The 12,795-nt window shown below is 41.9% G+C and overlaps 1 protein-coding gene across 3 annotated transcripts in view; it reads left to right on the top strand.

Annotated features, from left to right (window-relative positions):
- Positions 1–12,795, top strand: part of LOC122660451 (telomere repeat-binding factor 1-like) — a 48,347-nt gene that overhangs the window by 8,589 nt on the left and 26,963 nt on the right. For 2 of the 3 annotated variants that reach the window (XR_006332692.1, XM_043855758.1), the window contains exons 3-4: positions 384–578; positions 808–1,025. Coding sequence is in view for 1 of the 3 variants with exons in the window: in XM_043855758.1 (XP_043711693.1) it covers positions 429–578; positions 808–1,025 (368 nt within the window). In the remaining 2 variants the exon portion in view is untranslated. The remainder of the gene's footprint in view (positions 1–383; positions 579–807; positions 1,026–12,795) is intronic. The other variant, XR_006332693.1, reaches the window with a different exon arrangement.

Genomic DNA, 12,795 nt, shown 5'->3' on the forward strand with positions numbered 1-12,795 from the left:
TCTTTCGTCATTATATTACAATCTGTTTTTTTCTTTGTGTATTGCCAGCTAAAGAAACATTAGGATCTTTTGGTTTCCATCGAAGTTTTTTTTCAGAATTATAATATAGATGGAAATTATTCTTCTTAGCATGATTTGGTGAACTGCATAAAACTAGAAGGTCAGATGTGGATAACTGGATTTGAGTTGTTTCGTTAGATTCAAATTTATGATCATTATCATTCTTTTTCTTATATATATTTTTTTTGTTTTAGAATATTTTTGTCATCAAGCTTCACTTGTTTCTTTGTTTGTGTATGGTGAATTTATTTTGGTGTTTAAGATAATTCATGTGTTGGTTTCTTTTAATTTGATTTCTGTTTTTCTCTTGGTACTTAAACCAGGTTTTCGCATCAGATTATTTTACAATAATATTGGAGGTCCTGCTGATGGGTGCTCCAAAACAGAAGTGGACAGCAGAAGAAGAAGTGGCCCTTAAAGCTGGAGTAGTAAAGCACGGGGCAGGCAAATGGCGCACAATATTGAAAGACCCAGAATTCAGCAGTGTCTTGTCATTGCGTTCAAATGTGGATCTCAAGGTATTGTTGTTAATTCTTATTACTTTGTGAAAGGAAGCTCAACAAGTTTTCTAGCTGGACAATTTGGCACGATGGTAGCTCTTGTGACAGATCTCTACATTTAAGTACCAAAACTTAAGTTTCTTGCTGAATTGGCTTATGAATTTATCTCATGTTTGTACCCTTATTCCAACTGTTACACTCCTTATTTCTATGGTGTGTTTGATGTTTGAGGTTTTGCCACTGGCAGGATAAATGGAGAAACATGAACGTAACAGCGAATGGGTATGGGTCTAGGCACAGGGGTCGGTTAGCAGTCAGAAGGAATCAACCTGTCCTTAAACATGATGATAACCCTCTGGCTCTCAGCATGGTAGTTCAGAGTGATGAAGAAATTGTGGATGCTAAGCCTCTAGCAGTTTCTGGTGGAACACTGCAGAATGTTGGTCCAAAAAGATCTATACCAAGGTTAGAGTTGTTTGTCTTTGTCTGATGTTCCAATCTTATTCCTGAACTTTGAGTTGTGAAAGGTTGTTGCTGCCAAAGATAACAAAATCTATTGTAGCCTGGAGGAGTTCTATGGTTTGTTCTTGAACATTGATAAGAGTCCAGTAGTTTGTATTCTAATGGTTGTGTTGGAATGACTTTGTGATGCAGATCAAATATACCTTGAGAGGTACCAACATAGGGGCAAAATCGAGGCTAAATAGTGGTTTACGGTTCACTTTTTGTACCAACGTAGCCACGTAGGGGCAAAATCCATGCCAAATAATGGCTTATGGTTCACTTATTGAACCATTTTTTTTCCTTCAAAACTGAACCAGGGTTCAGCCAAACTGTGGGGTTAATTTCAGTGTTCTATTTTAGTAAATAATTATTACTTCTTTGTTAAGGATTGGATAGAGTTTTGTATGAATGGAATTCCTATTCCTGATTTTTGGATAGAGTTTTAATCATGTGAGACACCTATTCTATCTAGTTAGCTAAGATATAGCTTATTTTTGTGGGATGCTAATCTTAGCTTTAGTGGGAGAGTGTTTCCTATTTTTACTTTTGTGAATTTTGTGAATACTGACTTTTGAACAATGTGCTCACAGCCTCTTTATTTATAATAGGAGGAAGAACATTCCAGAATGGATACGATGACCATAATACCCCTATAGACAATATTACCCTTGTACCCATTACAACACTCCCCCTCAAGTTGGTGTATATATATCAAGCATGCCCAACTTGCTAATTACAGAAGAAAATAACTTATGACAGACTTTAGTGAGAACATCAGCTAACTGATCACTGGACTGAACAAACGGGATACACACAACTCCTTGCTCAAGCTTCTCCTTGATGAAATGCCTATCAACCTCCACATGCTTGGTACGGTTATGTTGGACTGGGTTTTGGGCAATGCTTATGGCAGATTTACTGTCACAGTAGAGATGCATGGGAAGAGCTACTGGAACATATGTCCTGTAGAAGACCTTGTAACCAAAGTAGCTCACAAACTCTATGTGCCATAGCCCTAAATTCAGCTTTAGCACTTGACCGAGCAACAACAGACTGTTTGAGCAACAACAGATTGTGTCTTGCTTCTCCAAGTGACTAAGTTACCTCCAACAAAGGTACAATAATCTGATGTAGACCTCCTGTCATCAAGGCAACCAGCCCAATCAGCATCAGTATATGCTTCTACTCGAGTATGACTGTGAGGAGAGTATAGAATTCCCTTTCCAGGAGAAGACTTCAAGTATCTCAAAATTTTGTAGGCAGCCTCCAAATGTGAAGAGTGAGGATCATGCATGTATTGACTTACCAAGCTCACGACACATGCTATATCTGGTCGGGTGTGAGATAAGTATATCAAGCGACCAACTAACCTCTGGTAGCTGCCTTTATCAACCGGATCTCCTTCCTTGCTCTTTAGATGTGTATTCGGGTCCAGTGGTGTATCTGCAGGTTTACATCCTAGCATTCCTGTTTCACTTAGTAGATCAAGGGTATATTTTCATTGGGACAGAGAAATGCCACGAGGTGAATGGGAAACTTCAATTCCTAAGAAATATCTAAGTCTCCCTAGATCTTGTACTTCAAATTCAGTTCCCAGGTAATTTTTCAACCTCTTTACTTCTTCAGTATCACTCCCAATGATCACTATGTCATCAACATAAACAATCAACACTGTGATATGCTGCCCCACTTTCTTTATAAACAAACTGTTGTCAGCGTTACTCTGCTTGTAGCCATTTGATACCATTGCTTTGTGAAATCTCCTAAACTAAGCTCTTGGTGACTGCTTCAAGCCATACAATGCTTTCTTCAGTTGACAAACTTTTCCTTTAGTCTTTGAAGGAGCAAACCCAGGTCGAATTTCCATGTAAACCTCTTCTTCTAGATTACCATGGAGGAAGACATTCTTTACATCCAGTTGTTGAAGTTCCCAAACTTGGTTGACAGCACAGGAGGTTATCACTCTAACTGTGTTCATCTTCGCAACTGGGACAAACATTTCCTGGTAATTAATGCCATTGGTTTGGGTAAACCCTTTTGCAACTAATCTGGCTTTATACCTTTTAACAGACTCATCTGTCTTTTGCTTGATGGCAAAGACCCATTTGCAACCTACCGGTTTTTTCCCAGGTGGGAGAGATGTCAATTACTAGGTTTTATTCTTTCCCAGATCACTCATCTCCTCATTCATTGTTTCTTTCCACTTCTGTTCGACAATTGCCTCCTGCCAAGAGTTAGGAATAGAAACAAAGGATAGAGAGGAAACAAATGCATAAAAGGATGGAGATAGAGATTCATAAGACACAAAATTAGAGATGGGATGTTGAGTGCAACTCCTTTTAGGTTTCCGGATAGCAATAGGTAAATCAAGGCTAGGATCATAGACAGATTTTTTTTGGTGAATAAAAAAAAATTCATTACCAAAGAGAGAACGATATAGCAGCTCCCTTAGGGAGCGAGAAGAAATAAAAGAAAAGCCAACTCCTCAAACAGGGGAGGGCTGGAGAGAAATGGAGGACAGACCCCAGGAGACAACAATAAGTCTGTTCCTTGGGGTGTCATTACAAAAAGAGGGAGGGGCCGAAGATAAGCGAGCTTTGATTTCAAAAGAAATGGAATCCCAAATCTGCTGATGAGTACGAGATTTGGAGGTCCATTTCCTAAGGTTACGCTCCATCCAGATATGATTGATGGCAGCACAAAAAGCTAATTTACCAACCGTGTCACCGCTTGAAGAACCAACAAAAGTAGTATCAATCCAAAGCCATTCTCTGCTGAAGGGCAAAATTCTTCGACTTCTAGGCCAACATTTTGCTAAGATCCCCTCCCAAATAGCAAAGGAGAAGGGGCAAGCAAAGAAAAGGTGTTCAGTGTCTTCCACATTGTTCCATCAAAGGCAGCAAGAAGGAGAAGCAACAATCTGGTGCCTGGCGGGGGCGAAGGAAGGACTGAGTTGGAAGACAATTGGAGAGCGCTCGCCAGGCTGTGAAGCAGTGACAGGGGATGTGATGCTTGAACCAAAGGAGCTTTCTCCAAGGAGTAGGAGAACTTTTGATGCGAATATGATCCCAGACAGCTTTTGCGGAGAAGGAACCCGACTTGGAAGGTGACCACATGACACAATCACCTCTCCCAAGATTGATGGTTGGGAGAGCAAACCAAATGTTGGAGAGAGTCTGATGAGAAGAAGGCGGCGGATCCCAACCAGAGGGGTCGAGGATATCAGCAACCTGAGAATTTCTGGGGATGCCTGAACTGTAGATAACTCTAGGGCTAACAAGATGGAGAAGGATGCCCATAGGGTGCCAGTAATCCAGCCAGAGGGAAGTAGTGGAACCATCACCAATGCAAGTAGAACTTAGAGCAGGTAGTACAGATGGAGATGGTTCAGTGGTGGTAGTCTTTTTGTGCCATGTTCCTCTGGCAAATGTCTCCTTGAAGTATCCATATTTTCCAGTCCCCCCTGGACTAGAGGCTGCTCAACTTCTCCTTGTATTAGTGGCTGTTCCTGTTCTTGCCCAGTGATCTCTTCTTAAAGTTCTATTTCTGTGGATGGTTCTTCAACAGTGGGAACATCAACTTCCAACGGCTCAATAAGAGGAGACACCTCTTCACTCCTAGGCTCCCCCTGAAGAGGTGTAGTGGGTAAAAAATTGGCTTTAGATTCATGAAAGACAACATCCATAGTGACCAACCGCCATCGTGTAGGGGGATGGTAGCACTTATAACCCTTCTGAGTGGTGGAATATCCTAAGAAAACACATTGTAATCTGCGAGGATCAAGCTTACCAATATGGTGATGATTGTGGGCAAAAACAACACACCCAAACACCTTTGGAGGTACATCAAAAGAGGAATTGCCCAAAAGAATGTCAAGGGGACAGCGAGCATCCAAGACATGTGTAGGCAGTCTATTAATGAGAGAGGAAGCAGCAAGGACAACATCCCCCCCAAAACCGTGGAGGGACATTCATGGTAAACATGAGGGAGCGAGCAACCTCCAATAGGTGTTGGTTCTTTCGTTCAGCAATGCCATTTTGTGTCGGTGTGTAAACACACGATGTCTGATGTATAATTCCATGAGAGTCAAAGTAAGTGCGAAGGCGGCTGTCCATGTCCTCCTTCCCATTGTTAGTGTGAAAAATCTTCACACGGGCTTCGAATTGAGTCTGAACCATTTTGTGAAATAGTAGGAAGCAAGTAAACACATCACTTTTCTAATTCATCAAGTAAACCCATGTGGTTCTACAAAAGCAATCAATGAAAGTAACAAACCACCGGTACCCAGAAGTCGACACACACCGGGCAGGGCCCCACACATCCGAATGAATTAAACCAAAAGGAACTAAATTTCTTTTGTCAGAAATGGGATAAATAGCTCTAGTTTGTTTAGCAAAAGTGCAAGCATCGCATGTAAAATTGTTGGGATTACAATGTTTAATCAAACTAGGATATAAAGTAGAAAGCACTCCAAGAGACGGATGGCCAAGACAACGATGCCATTTATTGAGTTCAGCAAGGGCAAAATCCGAAGTGTTAGAAGTAGGTGCGTGAGAAGCCAAAGCAGATTTTTTTTGGAGATGAACCGTCGAGCACATAAAGACCATCCATCTTACTACTACCAATCATACGACTTGTGTCCAAGTCCTGAAACAAGTAGTGGGTAGGAAAAAAGGTTCCTTTGCATTTCAAGTCCTGGGTAAGACTACTAAGACAAGAGATTAGTAGAGAATTGTGGAACATGTAAAACAAAGGAAACACACATAGAAGGAAAACACTGCACAGTCCCCTTTCAAGAGATGGAGGAAAGGGAACCATCGACAACACGAACTTTGGTATTATCAGGTAAAGGAGAGTATGTCAAAAAATTGGAAGGAGAACTTGCTATGTGATCTGTTGTGCCAGAGTCAATTACCCAAGAGGTGGAATCGACAGAGGAACAACTACCACTAAATAAAAAACCTGAACCAGAATTTTCGGGCAAGGAAATGGTAGAGGCAGCCATAGATGTGGAAGAAGAAGAAGCATTATGGTCCAGCTTGGTCATCTAAGTGCGAAGGTGCTGCATATCGTCTTGGGAAAGAGGCCCGGTCTGATCAGAAAATTGATCATCAGAGAATACCTGGTTGGCCATGGCAGTAGTAGAACAATTGGGGCCACACCCACGAGTATTTATAGGAAGCCCATGAAGCTTCCAACAACGTTCCTTGGTATGACGTTCCTTACCACAGTAATCAAACTTGACCAGAGGGCGATCACTGCTCATACGATCATTCCAAGTACCGCAAACAGAATTTCCCTAGGCAGCAGGTTGCGAGCCAGAGAGAAGAGCAGATCGTTCTTTGGTAACAGGCTGAATCATAGCTGTCCGGCAACTGTCTTCAGCAGCAACAAGAGAATATGCTTGTTCAAGAGTCGGAAGAGGATCACGATTGAGCACTGTTGCCCGGATCTGATCAAATTCAATGTTTAGCCCGACAAGAAAATAAAAAACATGCAAGTCCTCTTCCCACTTTTCAAACGCAGCAGTGTCCACATCACAAGTAGTAGTAAATGTCCCATAAAAATCCAGTTGTTGCCACATGCTACACAACTTGGAATAATACTGGGAAAGAGAACTCCAATTGCTTTGTCGTAAGAATTTTTTGGCGAAGTTCATAACGTGAGGCAGCATTGCCCACTTGAGAGTAAGTATCCTTGGCTGTTTTCCAAATCTTCGCAGCCGTATCAAGAAGAAGATAATGCCTGACGATTTCTTGCTCCATAGAGTTAACAAGGTCGGACATAACAAGAAAATTAGAAGTCACCCACTTGTCCTGTGCAGAACCGGCATCAGTTGGTTTGACTACCGTTCCTGTAATATAGCCAGAGAGACCACGACAACCGATAGCGAAGAGGCAGGAGCGAGACCACATCAAGTAATTGCTGCCATATAGTTTGATGGAGCTGGTAGGCAACGGAAGGAAATCACGTTGAGAAGTGCCTTCTTGTCCAAAGGATGCAGTAGTAAGGTCGGAATCTCCTGGCATGGCTGTTGGATCAAAACCGCAAACAAAAAATCACCAGGGAGGAATAAAGAAAATCGCAAAAGGGGTTTAAGACATAGGGAGCAGAATCACCCCTTGGTGGGAGTCAACTCACCACCAAGGGTGAGAAAAGGGAGGCGGTACAGGAAGAGGCGGAGAAACCCTCCCGCGAGAAAGAGAGGTGGTCAGGAGGACTTTGGGAAGACGGAAGAGAGGTGGCGGAAGGGAGGCAGAAGGCCTGGGTGGTGGCCGAGAGTGGTGGGAGGCAGAAAAAAGGGCGGAAGAAGGGTGGAGGTGAGGGAGAAGGTGGGTGGCAGTCGGTGGTGGTGGTGGGGCTAGGTCACAATCGCGAGAAAGAAGGGAGAGGAGAACCGAAAAGAAAGATTATTTCCAGGATTCCCGGATGGATTCCCACTCTGATGCCATGTGGAATTTTGTGAATACTGACTTGTGAACAATGTGCTCACTGCCTCTTTACTTATAATAGGAGGAAAAACATTCCAAAATGGATACAATGACCATAATACACCTATAGACAATATTACCCTTGTACCCATTATAACAACTTTACTTTTCTTTCCTATTGTAAGTACACTTTAGTTTCTATAAAAGCAATGTAAGGTCTAGAGCCTACCCCATGATTTTATCAATGAAGAAAGCTCTTGCTTCCCAAAGTTTTGTGGTGAATCAGAACTTTGTTGTGGTGATTCAACAGGTGGGTTGGTGGTGATTCCAACCTAGGCCTTGGGTGGTGATTCTCAGGTCGTTTCTCTTTTTCCCACCTTCTTTTATCTTTCTAAGTAGCTGAAATACAGGTCAGTACATCCTGTGCATATTACCTCTGGTTTTTAATTTTGAATCTGGTCATTGTTTAATTGGTTCTGTTGATTACTTGCTAGTTAACACCACAGCTGGTTCATATTCTGCATTACTTCTTCAAATCAGTACGGCAATACCATCGGTTTCTGTTCTGGTTGAGCTTCCTTGTCCAATTAGGATTCTGTGGTGCCTATTAATCACCATCAATTCTTGTTTACGTTTAACTCTGTTCATCCAGGTTAATAGGCCCTTTGATCTGATCGTGTTACAATTGACCATTTGTTATTTTGTGAGAAATCTCCTGATATCTGGTTCTGCTTAGATGCTATAGGCTTCCTTGATTAAGTAAAACTCTTACAGATTTCAGAATCCAACTGTTGGATTGATTTCTATTCTGATATTCTATTCTCTGTAATTAAAAGTACATTTGACCTGAATCTGGTCCACATCTTACTTGTTGATCTCTTGCTATTAATCTTCAGCCATGGTAGACACTGGTACAGGAAATCCGGATATGACCAGCTCTCAAAAATCCATCAATCAGCTGTCAGAAAATCTTGGACGATTGTCCAATGATGTTGTTGCCCTATAAACAGCAATGTGATGAGTCTTCTTCCCACACCTCCATGCCTGAAAATTATGATTATCACATAACTGATGAGGGGATGCCTGATCATTCAACTGCAAATCATACCATGAGAGTTCATGGGAGAGGTCCACAGAGAGTTCTCACACCTCAACCTTCTTTAGAGGATACCTTACACACTTTGGTTGAGAATGGTTTACTTAATCGTTGTACTGATGGCAGCCAGAAAATGAAGCTAGAACTCAAAAGAGTACAATGGGAAACTGTTAACAAAACTGCATTGAATGAATGGCTTGAATTATCTATTCGATCAAGCTAGCCCTTTATTTGTAAGAAAAGGAATTACAAAATTAGGACAGAACTGTCTGTACTCTAGCCGACTGTACTAAGAGAGTCGGCAGTACATAAAAAATAAAACCCAAAAGACCAGAATACCCCCACGGTATTCTGGAGTAAATTATTCAACACTCCCCCTCAAGTTGGAGCATAAATGTCGAACATGCCCAACTTGACTAAAGCAAGATGAAACAACTTTCCAGACAATCTCTTGGTGAAAATATCAGCAAGCTGATCAACAGACTTCACAAAAGGAATACAAATCAGTCCTTCCAACTTGTCTTTGATAAAATGCCTATCCACCTTTAGCCATAGTAACTCACAAATACCTTGTGCCATAGCATAAAACTCTGCTTTAGCACTAGAACGAGCTACCACATTCTGCTTCTTGCTACGCCAAGTGACAAGATTGCCACTTACAAAAGAACAGTACCCAGAGATAGACTTGCGGTTAGGAGAACCAGCCCAATCAGCATCAGTATATGCTTCTATCCGTAGGTGATCATGAGGAGACAGGAGAATGCCTTTCTCTGGAGTGACTTCAAGTAGTGAAGGATACAAAGAACAACCTCCATATGGGAAGAGTAGGGATCATGCATGAACTGAATCACAGTGCTCACTGCTATAGCAATGTCTGGACGTGTGTAAGAGATAAATCAACTTCCCTACCAACCTTTGGTACTGGCTTTTATCAACAGGTTCACCCTCTTCTTTAAAACGAACATTAGCATCCATAGGAGTATCTGAAGAGTGACATCCTAACAAACCAGTTTCTGTCGACAAATATAGGATATACTTCCTTTGGAAGAGAAAGATGACTTTAGAAGATCTAGCAACTTCAATCCCAAGAAAGTACCTTAACTTTCATAGATCCTTAATCTCAAACTCCTGTCCAAGAAAGGTCTTCAAACGACTGATTTCATCACCATCATTTCCAGTTACCACAATATCATCAACGTAGACTTTAAGAACAATGTTTTTTTCACCAACTCTTTTAATAAAAAGAGTGTGATCAACATTACTCTGTTTATAGCCTACATAAATCATAGCCTTGTGAAACCTGCCAAAGCACGCTTGAGGTGACTGCTTCAGCCCATAAAGTGCACGCTTCAATCTACACACTTTGCCTTGGGTTTTGTCACAAGAGAACCTGGTGGAATATCCGTATACACCTCATCATCAAGTTTTCCATTGAGAAAAACATTCTTCACATCCAACTGTTGTAAATCCCATACAAGATTAACTACACAAGATAACAAAACTCAAATAGTATTCAGCATAGTTCAAGATCTCGCCGAGTTTCTCGGATTTTCGAAATCCCGAGACGAGATTGCCTGCGAGTCTCAAAAGTGCAATATCTCGGCGAGATCTCGGATCTCGGTTGGATCTCGGTTTCAACCCATTATTTTAACTCACCTACCACTTAAATACCTTACCTAATTGGACAAAACTCGACATATCTCGGCGAGATCTCGGATCTCGGGTCCGGATCTCGGGTTGACCCAAAGTTGAGGCTTCGAGTTGAAAAATAAAAAATGCACCAACTCGGCGAGATCGCCGAGATCTCGACTCGTCTCGGTTTTTCCAACAGTCGAGTTGGCACCGAGACCCGAGTTTTAGTACCTTGGTATTCAGCTCTACAACAGAGGCAAAGGTCTCCTGGTAATCAATTCCATATGTTTGATTGAACCCTTTTGCCACGAGTCGTGCCTTATATCTATCCACAGTGCCATCCACCTTCTGTTTCACCACAACCACCCACTTACACCCAACAGGGCTTTTCTCTTGTGGAAGAACCACAAGCTCCCATGTGTCATTTTTCTTTAAGGCTTCCATTTCTTCCATCATTGTTGACTTCCACTTTCCATTTGATAGAGCTTCTTGCCAATTTTGAGTAATACAGACAGAAGAAAGAGAAGAGACAAATGCACGAAAAGATGGAGAGGAGTCATAGGAAATAACATGGGATATAGGGTGTTGGGTACAAGCCCTAATACCTTTGCGAACAGCAATAGATAGCTCAAGAGAAGAAGTCTTACTAGGTGGAGTAGTAGGTTCTGGATCCGGGTTTGGCAATGGGATGGGTACTGGTGTTTTAGTGAATTGAAGCTGCTTATGTCTGGTGCGGCTCTTTGTATAGACCTTCAAATTAGAATCATCAATCCTCCTCTGAAAATCACTAACGGTTTTTTGGACTGGAGTTAGCTCCCCTTGAATAGGAACTTCATTATTAGCATTATCTATTGTTTCCCCCTGTATAGGAACATCTCCCCCTGAAGTAGAGGGAGGAACAGAAGCAGGAGCAGGAGGAACAGGAACAGCCTCATCATGTACATACTGAAGAGGGGGTTCTATGGTCAGCACATTTTCACTAAAATTCTCCCCCTGAAGAGCTGGGGACGAATAATATGAAAGACTCTCATGAAAAATAACATCCATACTTACCATAGTACGTCTGTCAGGAGGATAATAACACTTGTACCCCTTTTGGGTGGCAGAGTATCCTAGAAATATGCAACAGAGGCCACAGGGTTGAAGTTTACTAGAGGATCTAGTGTCCCTAGCATAATAAACACAGCCAAACACCTTAGGGGGAACGACAAAGAAGAGGAGCCATATAAGAATTCAGCTGGGGACCTGGACTCAAGGACCCGAGTAGGCAACCTATTAATCAAATAGGCTGCAGTGAGGACAACATCCCCCCAATAAGAAGAGGGGACTTTTTGAGCAAACATAAGGGCTCGAGCCACCTCCAAGAGATGGCCATTTTTTGTCTCAGCCGCACCATTTTGGGCTGGAGTATCAACACAGGTGGTCTGATGGATAATCCCATGGGCAGCAAGGTATTTTTGGAACTAACCTTCCATATATTTGTCCCATTGTCACTCCCTAAAATTTTGAAAGTGACATTAAATTGGGTCTGAACCATCTTATGAAAGTATTGAAAACATAAAAAAAACTTCATTTTTTATGTGCATCAGGTAAACCGAAGTGGTTCTAGAGTAACCGTCTATAAAGGAGACAAACCAGCGATGATCAGGAAATAGACACTTTGCGACTAGGACCCCGCACATCAGTATGAACCAAATGAAAAGGGGAAGAACATCTTTTATTAGAAATATGGTAAGTGGAACATGTCTGTTTGGCTAAGACACAGGCCTTACAAAAAAATTCTTTCTTATTACAGTTTTTAACCAATGCTGGAAATAAATAGGATAGAGTTCCTAAGAGGGGGTGTCCTAATCTAAAATGCCATTGGTGCAATTTAGAGGAGAAGGAGGAAGGCTAACACAATTGAGAAGGTAATGCTGTAGAAGGAAGACGACCATCATCAAGCAGGTACAATCCACCATGCACTTTACCACATCCAATCATTCGCCCCGTTTCTAGTTCCTAAAAAACACAATGAGTAGGAAAAAAGTTACTTTGCAATTCAGATCTTTAGTAAGACTGCTAATGGAAAGAAGGTTAGTAGTAAAATTGGGAATATATAATACGGAAGACAATGTAATGGAGGATGAGCAACTAATGGAACCCTTTCCTGAAACAGAGGAGAGGGAGCCATCAGCCACCTTGACTTTTACCTTGCCAGAAGTGGGTGAATGTTTATGAAAGAGGCTGAAAGAGCCTGTCATGTGAAAGAGGGAGCCATCAGCCACCCTGATTTTCAGTGTGATTAGCCTTGTTTTTAGTTTTACCATGACCACGTTTGGCTTCAAAATCAGCAGATTTCCCATGTAGTTTCCAGCAAGTGGCCTTAGTGTGATGTTTGTTGCAGTGTTCATACTTAACAGGTTCCTTGGTGGAAGTAGTAGGCGTAGGAGCCGTAGGAGTGCCATCAGTAATAGGAGCAGGGCTGGAACCAACTTGTAGAGCAGACCAATCTACAGTAGAAGTATGGAACATAGCAGCCCTACAAGTCTCCTCAGTATGTACCAAAGCATAGGACTGCTCCAGTGTAGGG

This window comes from Telopea speciosissima, chromosome 4 (assembly GCF_018873765.1).
Source record: "Telopea speciosissima isolate NSW1024214 ecotype Mountain lineage chromosome 4, Tspe_v1, whole genome shotgun sequence".
Lineage (NCBI taxonomy): Eukaryota > Viridiplantae > Streptophyta > Magnoliopsida > Proteales > Proteaceae > Telopea > Telopea speciosissima.